General features: G+C 45.7%; 1 protein-coding gene across 6 annotated transcripts in view; it reads right to left on the bottom strand.

Moving 5' to 3' along the window:
- Nucleotides 1-18,047: 18,047 nt before the first annotated feature.
- Nucleotides 18,048-23,604, bottom strand: part of SP110 (SP110 nuclear body protein) — a 36,476-nt gene continuing 30,919 nt past the window's right edge. For 2 of the 6 annotated variants that reach the window (XM_047721283.1, XM_047721282.1), the window contains 5 exons: nt 22,349-22,464; nt 21,535-21,643; nt 21,165-21,236; nt 20,460-20,600; nt 18,048-19,369 (listed from right to left, as the gene is read on the bottom strand). In XM_047721283.1, the coding sequence (XP_047577239.1) occupies nt 19,259-19,369; nt 20,460-20,600; nt 21,165-21,236; nt 21,535-21,643; nt 22,349-22,464 (549 nt within the window). In that variant the 3' untranslated portion in view covers nt 18,048-19,258. Of the gene's footprint in view, nt 19,370-20,459; nt 20,601-21,164; nt 21,237-21,534; nt 21,644-22,348; nt 22,465-23,604 lie in introns of those variants that run through there. The other 4 variants (XR_007125811.1, XM_047721281.1, XM_047721279.1 and 1 more) reach the window with 4 other exon arrangements.

Genomic DNA, 23,604 nt, shown 5'->3' on the forward strand with positions numbered 1-23,604 from the left:
GAATGTTTGTGTCTCCTTAAAATTCCTATGTTTAAAACTAATCCCCAATGCGTGGTATATGGAGGTGGGGCCTTGGCAGGTGCTTAGGTCATGAGGGTGGAGCCTTCATGAATGGGATTAGCCCTTATAAAGGAGACCCTAGGGAGCTCCCTTGCCACTTCTGTCACATGAAGGCACCACATAAAGACTGTGACCTAGAAGAGGGCACTCACCCAACCATGCTGGCATCCTGATTTCAGATTTGCAGCCTCCAGATCTTTGAGCAGTAAATTTATGTTGTTCAGAAGCCTCCCAGCCTGTGCTATCTAGTTCTAGCAGCCTGAACAGAGTAAGACACCTAGCCTCGAAAGTCACACAGGACAACCGCTGAAACATTCCCTGTGTGAGCACTGAGGCAACTAGTTTAGTCACTTGCAAGGGAAGGGGAATTAGATTCCACCTTTTGGAGGTAACAATGTCAATGACTTTGTAGATATATTTGCAAATGACAATGCCATGTGATTGGTTTTGCCAATGAAAACCAAAACATGTCTCTTCCAGAAGAAAACCTTTAAGAGTTAAGATGTGATTTCCCACATTCTTGTCCCTTTCCAATATTGAGGTTTATGTGTTTATCTGAAGAAGTAAAGCTGAGTCATTGCATGAGGGACAGCTGTCCTAGAAAGTAGCCCTGACCTTCAGGGGACCTTACATGAGTGATAAATAAACTGTTGTTTTGAGCCATTGAGATTTTATTTTATTTATTTTATTTTTGGGGGGTTTCTTTTTTTAAATTTAAATTGAATTAATTAACATATAGTGTATTGTTAGTTTCAGAGGTGGAGTTCAGTGATTTATCAGTCTTAGATGACACCCAGTGCTCATTATATCATGTGCCCTCCTTAATGCTCATTACTCAGTTACCCCATCCCCCCACCCTAGTTTGTTTCCACTCCAGCAACCCTCAGTTTGTTTCCTATGATCAAGAGTCCCTTATGGTTTGTCTCCCTTTCTGATTTCATCTTGTTTTATTTTTTCTGGGTTTGTTTCTTTAATTAACCAGAATCATGTTGTACGTATTGTTCTTTGATGTGTTTGTTAATGTTCCAGCCTAGCACACTCCTTTTATCCATTGTAGAGTCTACAGAATTAGTGTCACTATTTGAGTTGCTTCATTCTGCTGTCATAATTATGCCCACTTTTCTGCATAAACTTGAATACACTGGCTGGAATTTGAGGGGAAGAGGGTCAGATTGAGTCCTTGTCAGTCTGAGGTGAAGGTGTGTTGACTTGGCATTGAGCAGGTGGCAAGCAGTACATGCTGACTCAGGCAGGAGGGTGGCTGGACTGTGGATTTGGGATCCACAGGCCTGTGGCAATTTGTGTGATGGGGACATGGCTGGTTTTGCTCCTGGTCATGAATTCTTTTAACTTTTGTTTTTCTGGGAAACTCTATCTCTCCTATTCTGAATGAAAGACTTATGGTAGAGTGTTCTTGGCTGCAGATTTTTTCCTTTTAGCACTTTGAATATATCATGCCACTCTCTTCTAGCCTGTAAAGTTTCTGCTGAAAAATCCACTGATAGCCTTATGGGGCTTCTCTTGTATGTAATTGCTTTCCTTTCTCTTGCTGCTCTTAAAATTCTCTCTTTATCACTACTTTGGGCCACCTTATTTACTTTGTGTCTTGGTGTACACCTTTTGGGGATGGTCTTGTTGGTGGCTGTCTGTGCCTCCTGGATCTGGATTTCTCTTTCATCTCCCAGATTCAGGAAGTTTTCAGCTATTATTTCTTTAATAAATCTTCTTCCCCTTTTCTCTCTCTTCTCCTTCTGGGATCCCTATTATGTGACTGTTATGCTTGACAGTGTCGCTGAGTTCCCTGGGTCTATTATCATTTTGTGTACTTGTGTACATTACTCTGTCCTCCAGGTTGATAATCTGTTCTTCTGCTCCCTCTTGTTTGCTATTTATTCCAGGTGATCTATTTTTTTAATAAATTTTTTATTTTTTATTAACATATAATGTATTATTAGCTCCAGGGGTACAGGCCTGTGAATCGCCAGGTGTACACACTTCACAGCACTCACCATAACACATACACTCCCCAATGTCCATAACCCAACCACCCTCTCCCGACCCCCCTCCCCCCAGCAACCCTCAGTTTGTTTTGTGAGATTAAGAGTCTCTTACGGTTTGTCTCCCTCCCCGATCCCATGTTGTGTCATTTTTTCCTTTCCTACCCCCAAACCCACCACATTGCCTCTCAAATTCTTCATATCAGGGAGATCATATGATAATTGTCTTTCTCTGATTGACTTATTTCACTCAGCATAATACCCTCTAGTTCCATCCATCCAGGTGATCTATTTTTAATTTCATTTAGTGAGTTCATTATCTCTAACTGCTTCTTTTTTTAGGTCTCCTATCTCTTTGTGGCAGGTCTCATGGAGGTCCTACACTCCTTTCTCAATTCTAGTGAGTATCTTTATGAGCATTACTTTAAATTCACTCTCAAATATTACTTATCTCCATTTTGTTTTGGTCTCTTATTATGATTTTGTTCTGTTCTTTCATTTGGGACATTTTCCTCTGTCTCCTTACTTTGTCTATTTCTGTGTCTGCTTCTACATGTTAGGAAAGTCAGCTATATCTCCCACACTTGAAAGTAATGGCTTTATGAAGAAGAGGTCCTGTAGTACCCCACAGTGCAATGTCTTCTTTTCACCAGAAACTTGTGCTTCAGGGGTGTCTCCTATGTGTGTTGCTACAGGGGTGACCTACCATTGTGGTGAAGCTGTGTTTGCCTTCAGTGTAGCCTGCAATGGTTCTCTGCCTGTTGTGGGTAGAGTCTGGTGCCTGTGGTATTAGTGGGCCAGTCTGGGGCTGCCTTGGGCTTGAGTTGAGTAAGACCAGGAGTTTGCCAGAGATGAAGTAGCACCAAACTGCAGGGCACTTTCCCTGTGTTGTCCCCTGAGAAACTTTTGTTGGTGGGTGGGGTCCGTAGTTAGACCAGCTGCTTGCCCCCAGCCCACTGCAGGGGCCACAGTCAGACTGGTGTGTGGTTATCTTCTCCTCTCCCTGGAGCAGGACTCACTTTGGAGTGGGTTTGGCCCTTGTCTGGGCTGCTTCCACACTGCCAGGCTTGTAGCACTGTTTTGATGGGATCTTGCCAAGAGTGACTGGAGGAGGTTGATCCACTTTGTTGTGGCCTCTTGTCTACCTCTGGCTGCAAGGAGTGTTCTGCTGCTCTTCAGGTTGCTTTCTGGGTTATTTATGCTAATGTGGGTGTTCTCCAGGGGATCACCCTGCACGAGATGAGCCTGGCTCCTATTCTGTCATTTTCCTGGCAGTCTCTACGCCACTGAGATTTTAGAGTTACTGCACCATAACCCAGTCTGTCCTGACCAATGTTCCCCAGCATCCAAATTTGCAAGATGGATTGTTTCAGGACAACCCTGGAGATTACAGCATATGATTCAAAAAGATAGACTGCATTACCAATGTTCCTGACAGTATAGAAAAAGGGTTGGCAAACTAAGTCTCACAGACCAAATCCAGCCCACCGTCTGCTATTGCATAGCCTATAAATATGAATGTTTTTTCTATTTTTAAATAGTTGGGAAAAAAACAAAAGAAGAATATCTCATGACATGTGAAAATGATGACATTCAAATTCCTGTGTCCATAAAGATTTTTTGGACCATGCCCATTGATTTAAGTATTACCAATGGCTGTTTCTCATCATAGCAGTGTCAAGTAGGTGCATGACCCCCACAGCCCAAATTAGTTACTACCTGGTCCTTTGCAGAAAACATTCACTAACCTTGGCCAAGAAAGACAGCCTGGCAAAACACAGAATATGATGACTTTGATTTGAAATATAGTTCAAGAAGGTTAGGAATAGATTTAAGAAACACCCTAACCAATCAATTTTCTTTGCATCTATATTTTTATTGGCTCATAGGTGATATGGGATGAAAAAGAATCTGTCTAAATAAGTTTAAAAGCTTCTTGAATAAATACACACTACAATTCCTAAGAAATAAAAAATAATTGGGGCATAGTTTAATTTGCAACTTTTTTCCCTTTCTTACAATCTGTAGTGTCCTCGACTCAATATAATATGGTAGCATAAAAGATAAAAAGTGAATGAATTTCACTTTTCACATTTAACATTCCAACAGTCACATAATAGGGATCCCAGAAGGAGAAAAAGTGAAAAAAATTTCACAATTTTCACTGCTCATTATGAGAAGCAGGCTGACTCAGCATCTCTTTCTTGCACTTACTCCACCTCTGGCAGTTGGCCCAGTACATATAATACAGTGGGTTGTGACTTACCTATCTAGGTAGAACATCAGGATTGGGAGAGTCTTAAATCTAGGGCGTTTTCTGAATTTCACTGAGCTGTGTGGGAGACCTGAAATGGTAAAGTGAAGCAGGAATGCCCTAGGGCAGATGCTGTTCCCATCTTTTTTTCCCCATCTGTTCCTACTGAGCAGTTCTCATCTCTATACGAAGGGTAACTGCTGCCAGAGAGGTCTGGGATGAGTGTTCATTTGTTTTCTGAGGTCTCTGTTGTCAGCACTTCTGAGGATGGCAGCTGACATGTCCTTACTTTAGAGAATTCAACCATTGTTTTCTGGTAAAATACAGGGAACCTGAAGATGTAAGATGGGATAGGCTGTCTTTTTTTTTCTTTTTTTTTTTTTAATCTTCATCTACTCTGATGATGAACTATTAGCTGGGATGAGAGGAAGGAAAGCAGGCAATTCATTCTAAATCATTATCCTGAGTTGTAGGGATCTTAAAGGCACAGAGCCTTCTTCTGGGTATTTTGCCTTTAAATAGGTCTTTCACTGCAGAATACTTGGCAGAAAAACTCTAGAAAATTCATCTGTTGTTGTCAAAAGCATAAGTAACAAGAATGATCAAATTTAAGGGACCATGTGGACCAAGTGGAACCAAAATGGGGGGTCTGACTTCTTTTGAAGTCAGATTTATTGAGGGATAATTTACATACAATAAAATTCACCCCTTTTAGATGTAGATTCAATGAGTCCTGATGAATGTGGAGAGGCTTATGACACCAATATGATCAAAACAGAGAACAGTTCCTTTATCCCAGGAAGTTCCTTCTGGCCTGCTGGCAGTTAGTTCTCTCTCATCCCCCAATCCCCAGCCCAGGGCCACTATCAATTTGTGTTTTGTTCTTTCCATTTTTCCTTCTCTAGATGGTCATCCAACTGGCATCATATAAATGAAATTATCCCATTACCATCTATTATGGACTAAATTGTGTTTTTTCTTCCAAATTCATATATTGAAATCCTAACCCTAAGTACCTTAGAATATGACCATATTTGGAGATAGGACCTCCAATGAGATAATTAAAGTTAAATGAGGTCATATAAGTGAGCCCTAACCCAATAAGACTGGGGTCCTTATAAGAAGAGACAACAGAAGTCTCCACACACACACACACACACACACACACACACACACACAAACAACACACACACAGAGAAGAAAGGCCATGTAAAGACACACCCAGAAGGTGGCTGTCAGCAGGCCAGGATGAGAGTTCTTCCCAGAAACCAACCTTACCCACACCTTGATCTTATACCTCCAGTCTCCAGAATTGTGAGAAAATAAATAAATTTCTCTTGTCTAGGTCACCCAGTGTGTGATATTTTATTATGGCAACCCTGGAAAACTAACACACCAGCCTTTTGAGTCTGGCTTTCTTCAGTTAGAATGTTCTTGGGATTCATCTATGTTGTTGTATGTATCAATACTTTATTCTTTATTGAGTAGTATCCCATTGCATGAGTGTACCACAATTTGTTTACCAATTCACTGGTTGATGGACATTTAGGATATTTCTCAATTTAGTTTTTGTCCATTACAAATAATGTTGCTATGAACATCCATGTACAAGTCTTTCTGTGGGCCTGTGCTTTCATTTCAATAACTATGGGGGGATTGCTGGATCAAATGATAAGCGTATGTTTAATCTTATAAAAACCACCAAACTCTTTTCCAACATAGCTGTACCATTTTGTGTTCCCTTCAGCCACGCATGTGATTTCTATTTGTTCTGCATCCTTGTCGACTCTTAGTATTGTCAGTCTTTTAAATTTTAGCCATGCTGACAGGTATGTCATGCTATTTAGCTGGGACTTTCATTTGCATTTCCCTGATGGCCAGTGATTTTGAACATCTTTTCATGTGCTTAATTTGCCATTTATTTATCTCTTTGATAAAGCATCTGTAAATTTTTGGCCCTTCCCACTTAAAAAAATTGGGTGTTTTGTCTTCTTAATTACCGAGTTGTAAAATTTATTTGTGTATTCTGGATTCAGGTCCTTCACTGGATACATGTTTTGTAAAAATTTTCTTCTGGTCTTGGTTTGGTTGGTCATTGTTATTTTCCTAAAAGTATCTTTCAAAGAACAGAAGGTTTTCATTGGGATGAAGTTCAATATATACATTTTTCCTCTTATGATTCATGTGTTTTTTAAAAGATTTTATTTAGTTATTTGAAAGAGAGAGAGAGAGTGCATGAGAGGTGGAGAGGGGAGAGGGAGAAGCAGACACCAGGACCCTGAGATCATGACCTGAGCCAAAGGCAACTTAGCTGACTGAGCCACACAGGTGCCCCCAGTTCATGTTTTTTATGTTCTATCTAACATCTTTAGGTAGGTCTAACCCAAGATCTCTATTAATATTCTAGTATTGCTATAACAAATTGCTACAAATTGAGTGGCATAATTCAACATGAATTTCTTTTTTTTAAAAAAAGATTTTATTATTAATTTGTTTGTTTGTTTATTTATTTGTCAGAGGAAGAGAGAGAGGGAGAGCACAAGCAGGGGGAGCAGCAGGCAGAGGGAGAAGCAGGCTCTCTGCTGAGTAAGGAGCCTGATGTGGGACCCAGGACACTGGGATCCCAGACCCTGGGATCATGACCTGAGCTGAAGGCAGACATTGAACTGACTGAACCATCCAGGCTACCCAAGACAACATGAATCTCTTATCTCACAGTTCTAGAGGTCAGAAGTATGGGTTCCTTGGCTGTTTTCTCTGCTCTGGTTTTCATAAGGTCAAAACCAAGGTGTTGGTTGGCTGGGCTTGTGCTGAGAGGATCAGGAAGAATCTCTTTCCTTGGAAGAATCCAAGTTCATTGAGGTTGGTGGTAGAATCCAGTTCCCTGAGGTTATAGGACCACGGTCCCCATTTCCTTGCTGGTGTCAGCCAGGGCTGCCCTTAGCTCCTAGAGACCTCTCTCTGATACTCACACATAAGTGCCTAACCCTCACACCCAGTAAAAGCATGTGCAATCCTTCTCACAGTTAGAATCTCTAATTTTCCCTTTTGATTAGTTGGAGAAAGTTCTTTGTATTTAAGGGATCTTGTGATTAGATTAAGCCCACTTGGATATGCTCCTTATTTTAAAGTCTGTAACCTTAATTACATCCGCAAAGTTGCTCTGCCATATAACTTAGCATATTCCAGGTTCAGGATTAGGGAATGGGCATCTTTGAGAAGTCATCCTGCTGACCACAGGGGCATATATTTTTCCCCATATTTCTTCTAGAAGCTTTTCCATGTTACCTGTTATAATTCAATCTATGATCCATTTTAAATTAATTTTTGTATGTGGCATGAGATTATGAGTTTGAGTTCCTTTTTTTCCCTTTTTAATTTTTTTTGCATGTGGCTATCCAATTGTTTTAAAACTATTTGCTGGACAAATTAGGGTTTTTATTTCTATCGTCATGAAAAATTATGATTTTTATAGTTTCAGAACAAACAGAACTATGATTCATGTTAGTTGATTCCATGAAGAGTTGTATCATATTTTCAGCATTTATAAAAAATATTTTTTTCTGGGAATTTTTAGGAATGGAGGCATATGGAACCCTATTCCCCTTCTCACTTTCTACACATACTCAGCATTCCAGATGGCCATGGAATCCATGGCTTAGTGGGCTCAGGAGTGCTAAACAATTCTGAACTAAAGGAAGCCATAAGAAGATTCCTAGTTTCCTCTTCTTGCTTCTTTAGGGTGAGGTGGGCATTTCCTGGGAATAGTTAAGAAGAAGATTTATCGAGGAGTGGCAACAATCCATGACTAGACTGTAAAGCTCAGAAATTGGAGGCAGGACTGGAAAGAGTGGGTCAATTCCAGGGTGCTGCAATGTTGGGGTAGGAGATTTGGAGGTGGGGCACAGGTAGGAATGGGATCTGACTGCTCCACAGGCAAGGAATGAGCTAAAAGGTGGAATGTCAGACAGATCATAGCACATGCCACTTACAATGGGAATTTGCCCATCTTGAGGCCACGTCCCACACCCGTCTCTCTCTTAGTGGTGTTGGTATCTGAAGGGACCCATTACCTGGGACCTCATGCCAAATATCCAGCGTGGCTCATAGACCAGCCTGGTCTTTGAAATCAAAGAGTAGACACAGCTCAGTAGATGGGGTGAGAAGTCTTGAATTCTTAATCCATTTCCTTCCTAAGTAGAAATCAGAGTCGCTGCAGCTAAGCTTATTGAGTTTAAAGACTCTTGTTCTTTCTTCCAAATCTGAGGGGAAAAGCCTGAGACAACAGTCTCTAATCTGGGGTCGGAAATGAAGGTGGTATCAGAGGGGACTTGAGGTGGCCCAAGATTCTGTCTGTGGCCAGAGAATTGGCAAGTCTCTCGATGATGAAGTGTTTTGCATGGTAGCTGAGCTTGCCCATCTGTCCCCTTCTGGGAAACTTTTTGCAGGAGAAATCTTGGGGCAAAACTAACTTACCACAAGAAGTCTTGGCCCGGGTACTCAGGAGTGAGACCCCCACTAATGAACGAGGAAGAGGGACAAGGAGGCAAGATGCTGCTCAGGGAAGCTCTGGAATCCACAGGCCAGTTGGCTCAGGCTACCTGGGAGAATAGAATCATTCATTCATTCTACAAATATTTATGAAGCACTTCTAAGCTTGACAGAGGTATACTGACAAAGCAGACACAAAATCTTGTTGTTGAGGAGCTTACATCATAGTGGCAAGAGACAGACATGGATTATAATAAACAAAGGACAGCTTGTGTTGGAACATGATCAGTGGGTCCCTGTAGGGAAACAAAAGAAGCAGGTAAGAGGGAGTGAGAGGGGTCAGGTGAGGGCAGGGGTGCAGTGGTAGGGGCAAGTCAGGGTAAACTTCCCCAAGAAGGAGAGATTTGAGTAAAACGCCTTAAGGATGAGAGAGCGAACCATGGGCATTTGTAGGGGAAGTAAACTTCCAGGCACAGGGAACTGTTGCTGGAAAGGCCTTGAGCAGGAGCCCCTGGTGCTCAGGGAACAATGAGGGGAAAGAGTGAGGTGCAGAGGATCCAGCAAAAAGGAGAAGTATGAAGGAGTTTCCACCAGATGGGACCCAGGTCTTTCACTGTGAGGGTGGAGTCCGTTGGATCCGAGGGTTCCAACAGGCACAGTAGGGCTGCTGTGCAGGAAATAGGGTCTGGGATGGGGTTGGGGGGCAGGTGGGTTGGCAAGACAGAAGTGGGGACAACAGGGAAGCTACTGCAAAACCTGGGCGATGGTGGTTTTCCAGTGGAGGTGAGGACATACAGCCCATTCTGCATTTATGCCACCTAAAGGCAGAGGCAGTAAATTGTGGGCCAGCTCTTTGAAGCGCTGTGGCTGTTTGCCAACTTCCTGCCTCTTGTCTGGAATGTCACTGGGGCTGCACCTTGGGCTAGATCACGAATTTCCACCCCAGGAAGCTGGGGGAGGGGTGGAGTGGGGAAGTGAGGTAGGGATGTTGCCTCGCTGTGAGTATTTCTGAGAAAAGCATTCCCTCTCCTTTAAAAAAAGGTTTCCCACAATGAAAATTACATCCAGGAAAACAAGGAACAAGAGGAGGCTGGGTCTTGGGAACTCCACCCTCACAGCTTCCCTCTGTCCCCATCGTCTACCCCTCTGGGCACGCAGTAGCTCTGGGTGGGGCTGGGGTCATGTTCTCTTTGGGGATCCCCGTGCCTGACCTTAGTCAGGTAGTGGATTCTGGCCAGACTGATGGAAGCTGGTCATCTGTGCTGCATCAAGGCTGAAGCATGGGGCGTGATGGGACCTCAGTTCCATGGACCACCGACAGGCAGGGTGGTGAGGGAGGACCTGGGACAATGCAGGTAAAGGGCTAGGAATGCCCACTAATCTCAGACAGTGGCAATGACTTCGCTTTATTGAGTGGCCACTGTGTGCCCGACACGCTGCGTGCGTGGTTGGATCAATGACACTTCTTCCCTGCTAAGGAATTAGCATGAGTAATTTGGGGCTGGGCACCTTCCTTTATCTGCCTGTGAAAGAAAGTTTTATATACTCTGGGGCTGAGGGCAGGTGTTCTTCCGGCAGAAATAAAGCCCAAGCCGGGCTTAGTGGTTCTCAAGAAATGACTTTTGTGAAATAACTACATGAAACAGTTAAATGGAAAGAAGTTAGGTGGATGGACTGTGACAGCTCGATAGGATTGTGATTCCTCCCTGGAGATCAGGAGTGGGTGTAATTCTTCAGTATGATGGGGGAGCAGAGGGTGGGCTGGGAACAGGGCACAGCTGAGACCCTGCAGACACCCCCCCCCCCCAAGTGGGGTGTGTGTGACATTCCTTGGGCATTCCTGGCTGCGGTGGAGCTAGGGGGAGGAAGACCCAGTGGTTGGCTTATGGAGATCGCTGTCCTGCAGGACATGGGTCTTGGTCTGCAGCTGTTTTGGTGATTTGCAGGAAAGGGGCATTCTTGGCAATGACCTAACTTCCGGAGGAAAATGTACCTCAAATTGGATGTCCTTGTAACCTGCAGCCCACTGACAAATACTTAAGGCCGGCAGGGTATAAGTTCCTCCAGGAAGCTCTCAACTGTCTTAATGTTAATGTCTTCCTAGAGGGAAAAACAACCTTAGCTTGACAATAGCTAGGCCTGGTGTATCCTGTACGTCTTCTTCAGCATCGGAAAATTCTTTCAAAAGTTCCCTTTGTCTTTACTTCCCTCAACCCCAAAGCGTATAATCGGTCGTTCCTCACAATCCCAGGTTGGCAGCTCTTTCTGCCCACAGGTCCTGTCCCCGTGCTTTAATAAAACCACCTTTTTGCACCAAAGACGTCTCAAGAATTCTTTCTTGGCCTCCAGCTCTGGACCTCACCAACATTCCAAAACTATATCAAGTGCAAGGTGTGTTTTAGTTTTAGGTATTTTAGGCCAGAAGCTGGAGCCTAGAGGAGACTCCTCTGACCCCTGTCCATATTGTCTGCCTTTCCTGCCTTGGGTACAGTGGTCCTTCTTCATCACCCCCACTGCACAGCTCCCCCTTAAAAGCCTGGATGGTTGGAACCTGATGCTTGGAAGCACTAAGAGGGAAGGGCGGGGTGGTACAAGGGACATGCCCCCAGCCACCTCCCCTATTTCCTGTCTCCACCTAGATGTTGGGTGACCACAGTGCCTCTTTCAGGATGTGGCTGCTTCCCTTGCCTTCTTGGGGCCTCTGGTCCTCTGCTCTGGGCCCCCTACTGCCTTCACTTCCTGCTTTCCCCTGCAGCCGTTGCAATGAAGCCTGTCTACCCCGGACCTGGCAGTATTCTGGATTCCTTGTTCTTTGCAACTGCCCCTAGCCTAGACACAACGGGGGAGGCGGGCGCCTAGCAGCCACCTTAGGGTGATTTCACATTTAAATACATTACCGGACCAACATCCAAGGAAAGCTTCAAAACGAATGTAGACATCCCAGGTCTCTCAAGATTGACTTGGGACAAAGCATCTGAAGCTGGTCTCCACTTGCCCCTCTCTTCAAGGTCTTGCGCTTGTCCTCCAACCCCCAACCCCCAGCTCTGCTGCTTTTCCTCCCAGCCCTCCCCACCCCCACTCCCAGCTGCTTTCTCCTCCTGGTCTCATTTTTCCTTTTGGAAACACCTTCTTTCCTTCCTTATCATTGTTTCTGAAAGCTGGTTCTGTTTGAATAAATGCTTAAATAAACAAGAACACATGAAACAGCCAAACAAAAGAGCCTGGAAGTCAAGCTAACCACAACTGTGTGCTGTGTCACCCTGCAGGGCCTGGGAAGCTCTTGTTATTAAGTTGCAAGCTTCACCGCAGTAGTTAGATTGGTTCCTTTGTCAGAAGATAAGCAGTGGATCTTACCAAAGGGCAGTGGAGGTCAGAATTCATGGTGGCAAAAAAGCGTCACCTCAAAAACTTGTTAAGCTTGTAGAATGCACCACTTTCTGGGCATCAGCCCTAGAGATTGCCATCTGGGGCCAGGGACCCAGGAATTTGCATCTTAAGCTTCGTGGTGATTCTGAAGCCGTGAGCCACAGACCATGTTGGCAAGCAGCGGCCCCACGTACCGCCATCTTGGAGAACCCCTCTCTGAACACCGTCGGGTCAGAGATACTTTACTGGGACCAAAGGCCCCTCTAGTGGTGCAGCTTCCCCCGGAACAGGTCCTATGGGTGTTCCTGCCAATGGGAGATTCCAGAATCCAGGTCAGAGGACGCTGGTGGCCAGCTCCAGGCTGGGCCAACCACCAGACCCCAAACTGTTTCAGTGAAAAACAGATCCCACAGCCCTCCTTCCAGCCCACATTCCTAGTGCGCCTCCTAGTGCATCTACACTGACCCTGAAGTTTTAAACTGGTGACAAGAGAAGGGACCTTTCATCCTCAGTTACTGCAGAAGTCCTGAGTGCCTGGAACTCTCAGAGCTGGGTATGGAGCCTGTCCTGGGCTAGTGGGAAGAGCTCTTCTTTGGCTCAGCTGTGCCCAAGTGTTCCAAAGAGCTCAGAACCAGGTCCAGAGAGTCCAGGGAAAACCACTCTGAGGACCCGGGGACGGGTGATTTTGATACCAGCTTTGGCTAGGCATATAAATACAGGTGTGGTCCAGATACGGAAAGAGCCAAGTCTGCCCTCTGGCCTCTGTCCCAGGGCAATTCTGGCTGCATTGGTATTCGTAGGGGCTGAGGGGTAGCCTGACTGCCCGTGCCCCACATTAGGACCAATCCTCTGCCTTGCTTCTTAGGAGGACGAGCCTCTCACAGGGGAAACACCTCCCTGCAGGATACAGTAGGTACTAGAGCATCTCAGGTGTTTGCCCTGCTGAGTGTTCACATGTGCCCGTTAGCCCCAATGGCCACCTTTTATGGGCTGCCAGAAGCCTCCTGCCCCGGGGGGGCAGAAAGACCCAGGATTTCATACCACGAGGGCATTTCCATGGGCCCATTAATCAGTTCAGACACTAGGCATGGGGTCCACAGAGCCAGCCCCTTGGTCTGGGTCTTGACCACCAGGCATCGCTGCAGCCCTGAGTCTGAGCGCACGACCCCAGTGCCCTGGCTCCCTGTCTGCAGGGCTGCTGAGTCTAAGGCTGGAAGCCTTAGTGCTGCCCCTGGGAAATAAGGACGTGTCTGCCTCATCTCACTCCTGAGACTACAGCTTTAGAGTGCCAAACCATCCCTCCACCTTGAACACATTCTGTCCCACAGCAATGGGACAGATAAGTTCTGGTTACAGCTGACATCTTTGACCTGCAGCTGCTCCTTCCTGCTGACACTCAGGCCTTGCGTCCAGGCTCAGGTCCCTGTCCTCGCTCCCGAGTCTCCCGGCTTGAAGGCCTTGTGCTGTCTGCTGGCAAATTGGCCTCCATGTCACTTCTGGATCGACGGAAGAGAGGGGTCCCACAGGGGTGTCACCCGCTCCAAACCATCAGATGCCAATGGCTACTCTTGGCTCAAGGTGTCCCCAGTGCCAAGACATCTCAGCTCTGGTCTTATCCAACAGAAATGCCTGCTGGCACACTGCCCAAAGGAACCTTCTGCTAAGAGGGTCTTTGCTGAATGGCATCCCCTTTTCTAGATAGCTCCGGAGATGCAAGTGGCCCCCTTGAGACCAGGGGAAAAATGAGTAAGACAATGGCTTCATGGATTCCATTATCTCGTGTCCACTTCATGGCGGCGTGGCCTGTAAAAGGAATAGGGTCTGTGCTTTTCTTTCTCCTTCTGTTCCCTTCCCTTCCCTTCCCTTCCCTTCCCTTCCCTTCCCTTCCCTTCCTTTCCTTTCTTTTCCTTTCCTTTCCTTCCCTTTTCTTTTTCCCAGGGACAATGGCAGAAGGGAGAGCCTGGAATCCAGCACGCCCAATTCCAGGAGGTGAGGAACTCCATGATGGAGTAGGAGAATCTTTAGGGGGAAAGAAGTAGTCAGTCTCCCCAGAGAAGGAAGGGGAGAGGCCAAGGCTCCCAGCAGGACCTACCAGGCCAGCTGGAGGCACAGCTCCCCAGCCACCTGCGGGATGGGAGCTTGCTGGGTCTGGTTCTGCCAGAGTGTGGAGAGCATCTGAGAAAGGGACTCAGGCCAGATGCTGATTGCCTGTTAAGTCTACCTCCCCTGAGGACAGGTTAACTTGACAAGGAGACCATGCGTTCCCAGATCCTAAGAGTGAATTTTCCAAGGTTGAATTTCTTCTCTTTTTCCTTTTTTTTTTTTTTTTTTTTTTGTTAAGTGGGCTCCACATTGGGTCTGGAGCCCAATGTGGGGCTTGAACTCATGACCCTGAGATCAAGACTTGAACTGAGATCAAGAGTCAGACACTTAACGAACTGAGCCATCCAGGTGCCCCTCCAAGGTTGAATTTCTGGTATCAGCTGGAGGAGGGTACATATTCTTATGTATAATTCCTTTAGTCACGTCCCATAGAAAGCTTTTCCATGTTACATTTTTGTAGTCTTAGCCCTGCCCAGCTTCAAGGGACTACTTTAGAGTCATTTATAACCTCTGGTGTCACAGTTTGGAGGGGTCGTCCTGGGCTGACCTAGGCTCTCTAGCAGGCCTGGCCAGTGTGGTTGGGGAGGAATGGAACAGAGCTGGACCAGGAAGGGAGAAACAGCCTGGGTGCAGAACTAGAAGGAGTTCCTGGGGGGAGGCAATTGGCCTGTGTGCAGGGGTGTCACTGACGCCAGAGGGTGGGACTGGGGGTGCGAAGTCTAGGGAAGAGCAGGCAGGAGCCTACCTCCTGGAGGTACTGGTGGATGATGAGGGTCAGCTGAGCAGAGCAGAATAAACCAAACCCTGCTCTTACGGGTGGAAATAGTGTGAAAACCAGAGGCACAGTAGGATAACAAAAGGGAGCCAGAGGGAGAGATGGCTTCTGGGATGGGGTCTTGGTTGTCATGGCAACTAAACTGCTAGTATTTGAAACTTTCAAAGGAATAAATGACTCTTTCAATGTTGTTGGTTTCTTTTTCAGTTACAGAGCAGGCCACAGCTGTGATAGGAGAAAGAGAAACTCGACTCAGCTTGCCAGGGTCAGAATGGAAGAGAGGGTCACCAAAAGATGTGCAATCATTTAATACACAGCAATCTTGGCCACTGGTAAACATTGGGCCGGGGGCCGGGGGCCGGGGGTGGGGTGGGGTGGGGTGGGGTGGGGTGGGCGTAGAGATCTTTTATCCTGATGCACAGTGAGTTGGGAGGAGGAGAGATCTATATTCCAGGGATGGCCATCTCTAGCCACACCCTACCCCAATCTTCCCTTCCAGAACAGCATCAGGAACTGCAGTTTTTATGGCCCTGTTTGTCCCCTTCCCACATCATACAAGAAATTCTATTTCTTTACCTGCTTCTTTTAAGTCAGGACTCAAGCTGCCTGCACCCTTTCCTGGATCATAGCTGGCCAGTCCATATCGTGGTTCATGCTGCTGTGGAAACAATGGGGGACTCTCTCTCTCCATTGTCTGTTTATGAGTCTGTGACACCCGGAACCGAGATGGAGGCTCCCACACACTGCTACCCGAGTCCCTGTTTGGGGAGGACAGTGGGGTCCCAAGGTGCCTCTCATTCTTTGTGTCAGTCGGCCGGGGCTGCCGCAGCAAAACCCCCAGCTCAGGCAGCAGAGACAACAGGCATTTATTTCCCACAGCTCTGGAGGTTGAAAGTTCTGGGTGCAGGTGTCTGCTGATTCCCTACGGGGGAGAGCAGGCTTGTGGCTGGGAGGGGGCCTCCTTCTTGCTGCCTCCTCACCTACCCCTTCCTCTGTGGAAGAGAGCACATGGGCAGAGCCCCCTTGGGCATCTCTTCCTCCTTTTATAGGGACACTCATCCTACCTAGTTCACTAAGGCCTTACACTTGTGACTTCATTTAACCATTAACCCTTTCTTACAGGCCCTATCTCCAAGTATGGTGCACGGGGTGTTAGAGCTCCATCATAGGAATTTGAGAGAGGCGGGGACACAATTCCGTCCATAACACTCTTCCATTGACACTACATAAGAATGAAGAAATCAGGAACACAGGTCAGGACAACTTAGTAGTGGCAGTAAGTTTTTATTTTTGTTTTGAGAAGAGAAAAGTGTTGTGATAAGAAAAGTTTGCTAGGTTGATAGCGATTAGCATGATTGAAATGATAAAAAAAATCATTAAACAACGTGGGGGACTTACGGGGTAGGAAGGAATAAATGAAACAAGATGGGAACGGGAGGGAGACAAACCACAAGAGACTCTTAATCTCACAAAACAAACAGGGTTGCTGCAGGGAGGGGTGTAGGGAGAGGGTGGTGGGGTTATGGACATTAGGGAGGGTATGTGCTATGGTGAGTGCTGTGAAGTGTGTGAACCTGGCGATTCACAGACCTGTACCCCTGGGGTTAATAATACATCATATGTTTATAAAAAAATAAAAAAATTTAAAAATTTAAAAAAATTTTTAAAAATCATTAAAAATATTGACCATAGAATTGTAATTGTTTTGAATAAGTATATTTAAGTCTTAGACTGATGACCTCAGAAGAGGAGTGCTTCCCGGAACCTATTTTTTCTTTTTTTAAAGTGATAAATAGGGAAGCCAGAGAGCAGAGAGCCGCGTATGGATAATAGATGTTCTTGAAAGAGAGCCCAGAACAAAAGGATCAGAAAGATTTAATGCAGCTGCTGAAAAAAAGAACTGGGTATGTATATTGAAAAGGCAGAGCGCCAGGCAAGATCAATGATAAGAATATTACAACGAATCCTGTCCTGTCAAAAATATGTAAGTACAGAGAAAACAAGGAAACCCGCTATGTGTCTACACACTAACAAAGGAGCACACTTCACAGGTATAGGACGAAAATGCCCAAACACAGTGGACCAAAGTCTAAGTTGATTTTGAAGGTGAGAAGTTTTGATAAAATACATATTGTAGGGGTGCCTGGGTGGCTCAGTGGGTTAAACCTCTGCCTTCGGCTCAGGTCATGATCCCAGGGTCCTGGAATCGAGCCCTACCTCGCGCTCTCTGCTTGGCAGGGAGCCTGCTTCCCCTTCTCCCTCTGCCTGCCTCTCTGCCTACTTGTGCTCTCTCTCTCTGTCAAATATATAAATAAAGTCTTTAAAATATATATATGTGTGTGTGTGTGTGTGGTGTATACATATATATATGTGTATATATATATATAGTAGCCCAACAGTGAATTTATGAAAACAGAGAAGACATTCAGAGCTATGCAAAGTCTCAGAAAACATGCCACCTGTGTACTCTTCTTTTAAAATTGCCGAAAAAAAAAATTACCTACAGATACACTGACTGAAAGAAGGAGCAGAAAAAGAAGCAAGGAGAAGTCATTGCAAGAAGAGACCAGCGGCACTGATTCACAGCATTAATGTTGCTGTCCCGAAGCTGGGGTATCGTGGTTTAACTTCTACTTTTCCATTCTGGTAGCTATTTGAAGTAACAAATAATTTCTATAATGTAAAAAGAACAAAATAATCATTTATATAATATAATTGAATAAAACTAAAATAATTAATGCAAAGTAAAAGTAAGCATTTAATAATGATAATAAATAGCTATATTATAAAATAGTGAATTCTTCCCTGTTTGAATTAGGAAACCAAGGGGCATAAGAGAGGTGACGAACACCTTGGCTTAAGTATGTGGCTCATTGAAGATATTTTATTTTTGGCTCTGACATTTAGTTATTTATCTTTTAAAATATTTATTTATTTATTTGAAAGAGAGAGCACAAGCAGGGAGAAGGGCAGAGGGGGAGGAAGAATGTCAAACAGACTCCCCACTGAGCTCCGAGCCTGCTGGGCAGGGCTGAATCCCAGGACCCCGTGACCATGACCTGAGCTGAAATCAAAAGTCAGCCGCTCAACAGGCTGAGCCACCGAAGCACCCCAGACTCTGACATTTAAAAAGTAAGTTAAAAACACATTTGGAAAGCTTGCAGGTAAATATTAAAATTAAAAACTCTTACAAAGGTCTTCCAGAATAGAAGGCAAAAACAAAGCAAATATAGACCAAAATCACATGAAAGTATTCCGAAGAGAAGGAATAAAATAATATGGTAGAAATAAGGCCAAGTCAAAACAACACATACATGAATGACTTCTTAGAAAACTAAAATTGATGTTTACAAAAAATAAAATTTAAAGAACAGGAAAAAAAAAGAAAACTAAAATTGGAACTGGTTCAAAAAGCAAGAGAACATCTGAATCATTTAATGACCCTGAAAAAGCAAAGAACGTGGTCAATATTACCTCTTCAAAGAACAGTAGGCTATATAATTTTATGAGTTGGTTCATTGAAAACATTATAAGCTATTCCAGAGCACATAAAAGGTAGAAAGTTTTAGGCATACTTGTGCCAAGCTGAGATAGCCCTACATCTGATTTTGACAGTACACAGAAACTTACGGACCAATCTCATTCACAAATACAAGTGCAAAATTCTAAAAAATACTCTCTGCAATGGTATATGAAATATATAATGATATAAATAATATATCGTGATATATATAAAATATATTTATATATATAAATTATATATCTCTATAACAGAAACAAAATATAACAGAATATACATATAAAAGAGAAACAAAATAATTTCCACACAATTTAAGATTCAACTTGGTTTCTTTTTCATAGTGGTTGGACTGTAGAAATTCTGAAGCTATTATCCCTGTAGTTTAGTTGAATAAAAGAGAATAGATAACTGTGGGAGAAGAGAGATGGAAATACTGACAAAGAAGGGGCTTGTGGTTTTGGCTGGGGATTAGAGGTGTATCTTACACAAACACACACACACACACACACACACACTTTTAGGTGTAGAAAGAATCAAACAAAAAAAAGAAGGCATGATGATGGTATGAAGGCTCTGGCTTTGAGTCAAGAGAGCAGCCAATAGCATCCCAGACTCAGTGGCTATCTAAAGATGGCCAGGGTCATGTCATCTGGGTCCTGAAGTTGGGGTACCTTAGTCTTTCTAGAACAGGGTCAACAAGTCTGGAAGCTGTTCTCATTGGCTTTGCAAAAAATAAACACCTCTTTGAGGTTCTTTTCAAATTCTGCCTCCAAGTCCAGTCCTATCTGACCAAAGTTGGAAGTCTGAAAGGAAAAAAAAAAAAAAAGCAAACAAACAGATGTTTAAGGATAAAGAATTAGGACTATCAAAACTCTTGCATTTTTGAATTTTTTTTTTTAGACCCCCACCCTGCCTATCCTGAATACTGTGCTTCCCCAGCAGCCAGGCAGAGTGCGCAGGGCAGGGGGAGACGCTGATGCCACAATACTGAAATGGACAAGCCTCTGCCTGATTCCTAACTTGGACCTGACCAGTGGTCAGGACTGGAGAGCTGATTTTAATCACTGCAAAGCCTGAGCTTGGGATAAAACAGAGACAAAGCATTTCTTGAAAGCCCACCCTCTGAAGGAAGGATGAACCTTCCGTTCTCCAAGGCTGACACGGGGCCAGGCATGGAGGGGCTCCCTGGGTATATTCTCCCTCCAGCTCCACAAGCTGACACTAGTTTAAGAATTTGTGTCTTCATGAACAGGCCAACTTGTACCATGGAGGAAGGGAAGGAGGCTGGGTGGAAATGGAAATCTTCCTTAGATACCTCCCACGAAGTATCTGTACGAATGATAGTATAAATGAGGATAAACTCAACAGACTACAATTAACCACCTGTTGGCTTGCAAGATAACTCAACTAGTTGTCTCTCACTGCGGACAAAGGATGAACCCAACACCTTCTGAGGGCAATTCTGGAGGTTTGGGTCCCCTGGAAAATTTAGGAATAAAAAAAATCCAAGCATGAACATCCTGGGAGTTTATTTCATGAAGTTGAATTCCTTTGTTCATTTCTGTATTTCTGAGGCATGGAGAACAAGGTAACCATAAATCACCTTTCCTCCCCATTTGAACAAGGCAGGATGAGATGGGCTGTTCTCTGCGTGACTATCCCGCCTGTCCTAGAATTGGGGACAGATTGTTTTCAGGGAAGGATGCTTCCCTCTCCCTGTTCTGTCTGAATTCCTCTCCACCCCTGAAATTAAGAGGCCGCTTTCTTCTGTAATCCAACTCATTTTGAGCTTTCTCTAGGACCAGATTGGTAAAATTCCCGCAAAGTTCTGCTGCCCCAGAAATTAGGGAAAAGTGGAAAGGAGGCGCAGAGGAAACAAGAGACACCCTTTACCTTGTAAAATGTTTTATGGTTGCTAAAGATGAGGCGCATGTCGCGAACAAACCACGCCACTGTGTACACGTTCTCAGTCAGCCTTTCCTTAATCAGGTCCAACCACATGGCTTCCTTAAAGGGCTCTCCATAATCTCGAATCTAGGGACAAAGCCACCAAAAGAGTGATATTGGCACCGCCATTGTTCCTGGAAGGGATCCAACAGAAACACAGCAGAAGTGATGATATTAGCACTGGACTTGTCTATGCCAGACATGGTCTAAGCACTGCCACTAGGTTAACATATGATCCTACAACAACCCTGTGAGATTGGTACTATAATTACGCCTGTTTTCCAGATGAGGAAACCAAAGGAGGGAGACCTTAAACAACCTACTTAGGATTTCATAGCTAAAAAATGGTGGAGGCGGGACTTGAAGTCTCCTGAGAAGGGCTCTAAACCCTCTGCTGACTGTAAGAAAGACATTCTCATCTAAGAGAAGGAGAAACTGAGGTACACACGAGGCAGAGCAAGTCGCCCGGGGCTCCCGGAACCCGGATGCCGAGGGTGGAGTTTGAACAGGGGTGTCCCCCCCTCTAGACTCTGCAACTAAACCCGCTCTTGGCCAACAGCCGGCGCCCTTAGGGGTCACACTCCCAAATTCCAGAGTGAGCTTTCCGTCAAAGAGATGCCCAGAGAACAAGAAGCATGAAATGTCACTTACGTTATGTGGGGTTTCTGCAAAAAAGGAGCTTTGTGGATGACAGTAGGCCTTCAAGAGGAGGAACTCACATTTCTGTAAAATGTGAAGAGAGCTTTAAAGGGAAATGCAGCTCCGAGAGAGTGAAGCCGGGCCTGTGCCCAGACAGACAGGCACAAGAGGGTGCAGCTAGACATGGCCAGCCGTCCAGCCACATTTGCGAAAGAGCCGTGGGGTGCATCGAACTCTGGACTTTGGGCGCCGAATCGCCATCCTCGGAAGCCAGACACTGCAGGCTCCCTCAGGCACCTGTGGGCGCCCTTTCCTCCCCCTCTACCTGTTGGACTTCTCACGTGTCTGGGGTGAGAAGGCTTGGGGTTGGCACCCAACTCACCAACCGCTCCTCAGGCTGCATCTGCCTCTCCAGGACCTCAGATTCCCTGTGACATGGCTGCCTTCCCAAAGACTCCTTTATCCGGCAGAAGGTGCAAGTCCACGGGCTCCTGAGAGGTGGGGGATGAATGAGCAAGGGCCAGGCCCCTGGAAACAGTCCCTGTTCTTACAGCTGCCACTGTCCTCCTTTCAGGTATGGCTGATGAACAACACAGCTGGGAGATGAAGGGGACACCTCCCAGAGTGTCCAAGACCCCCCAAGCAGGACTTGAGCCCATGACCCTCCTCCCATTGAGAGTGGCACGAGGGGGCTCAGTGCACGGAGAGTGGTTTCAGGGTGAATGGTGGGCTGCCCTTCCCCAAGCTGAGCTGCAGGGAGCACAAGACACCCCGCCTGTCATACCCAAGTGTCAAAACTGGGGCTTAACCCCTGGGGATCTAGGCTTCTATCAGTCCTTTGAGCCCATGGTAAAATGCAGGAAGCAGGCCATGTTTCCTGCCTTTTCTGAAAAAGCGAGGAACATAAACAGCTGGTGTTTCCCATCCTCAATCCCCAGGGATGGGAGTCAGGACAGTAAAACTAGGAGAGGATGCTCGCCAGGGACAGTGGCAAGGTGGAGGCAAGGTGGCTCGGTCATAGACTCAGAAGTAGAGGCTGCCACGACACCATATGGAACATAGACCCCATCCGGTTGCTCTGGGTCATACCTGAGCCACGACGCTCACAGGTCCTGCTCTTCTGCCTGGAGAAGAGACACTAGAGGCAGAGCCTGGGCAGAGTCCGTGTGCAAAAGACAAGGCTGCATCTCACTAACCTCTCTGCCTCTGCAGATGGGATGTGACAGTCCTCATGAAAGGCTCTTGGACAAGTGTCACAGCAGACCAGTGGTCCCCCTCTACAACACACCTCACATTCCTTGGAGTTTTCTCCCTGGAAGCGGAGAGAAAGCAGCAGCACTGGGATCAGCCCTGACACCGAGGGGCCTTGGAACACGCCATCCTTGTGTGTTGCCCAGTGGAAGTTTCCAACCTGCCTGACCATGGGGCTCCGGGAGGTGGCTGATGGGGGACGAGCGTGGCCTTTCCAATCGCAGACAGGCAAATGGCAAGAATCATCAAGCTGCCTTTGAACCACACCTTGCCAGAGCTGAAAGGGCTGGAGCATCCTTTAAGCCCTTTGTATACAAAGTGTGGCCTGAGGACCAGCAGCATCAGCATCCCCTGGGAGCTGGCTAGAGATGCAGACCTACTGAACTGAAATCTGTTTTCACAGGATCCCAGATGGTTTGGAAGTACATGAAATTTGAGAAAACCCAGCTTTTGGCAATCTTCTTATTTTACAAGCCTGGAAAGGCGAGATGCTTTTTATTCTGCAGAGTCGATACAACTTACTACCTGAGCCAGACTGGCACCCAGGCTGCCTGTGCCTCTGGGTTCAGAGCTGTCCCATCCACTGTGTGCAGGCAAGTGTGCAGGGCAGACCCAGAACGGTTCCTGACATTATGGCCAAAAAACATAAACATAAAGACAGAGAGCTGCTGTATAAATCGGTTGTTTTGTGGGCCTTTGAAATCATTGTCTTTCTCATGGCCTTAAAATGTGATCCAGTAGGGGGCGCCTGGGTGGCTCAGTGGGTTAGGCCGCTGCCTTCGGCTCAGGTCATGATCCCAGGTCCTGGGTTCGAGCCCCACATCGGGCTTTCTGCTCAGCGGGAAGCCTGCTTCCTCCTCTCTCTCTCTGCCTGCCTCTTTGCCTACTTGTGATTTCTCTCTGTCAAGTAAATAAAGTCTTTAAAAAAAAAATGTGATCCAGTAAATTCTACAAGCGATTTTTACTGCTGGATAAAACCTACAGGCAGGAGCCCCTGGTTCCACTCCTGACCCCGCAAGAGGGACAGTGGGGCTCCATACATAAGAACATGTTTTCTCTGTACTAAAGGTAGGAGGCAGGAAGAGGCATCTTTCTGGGTGCTGAAAAGGTGAGAAATAGACCATCAGGAGCTGGAGGAAAGGACTGAAGGAGCCGGGGATCAGTCGTATCTAAGGAGAGAAATTCTGCCACTACCCTCAAC

This window comes from Lutra lutra, chromosome 3 (genome assembly GCF_902655055.1).
Source record: "Lutra lutra chromosome 3, mLutLut1.2, whole genome shotgun sequence".
In the NCBI taxonomy this organism is placed as follows: domain Eukaryota; kingdom Metazoa; phylum Chordata; class Mammalia; order Carnivora; family Mustelidae; genus Lutra; species Lutra lutra.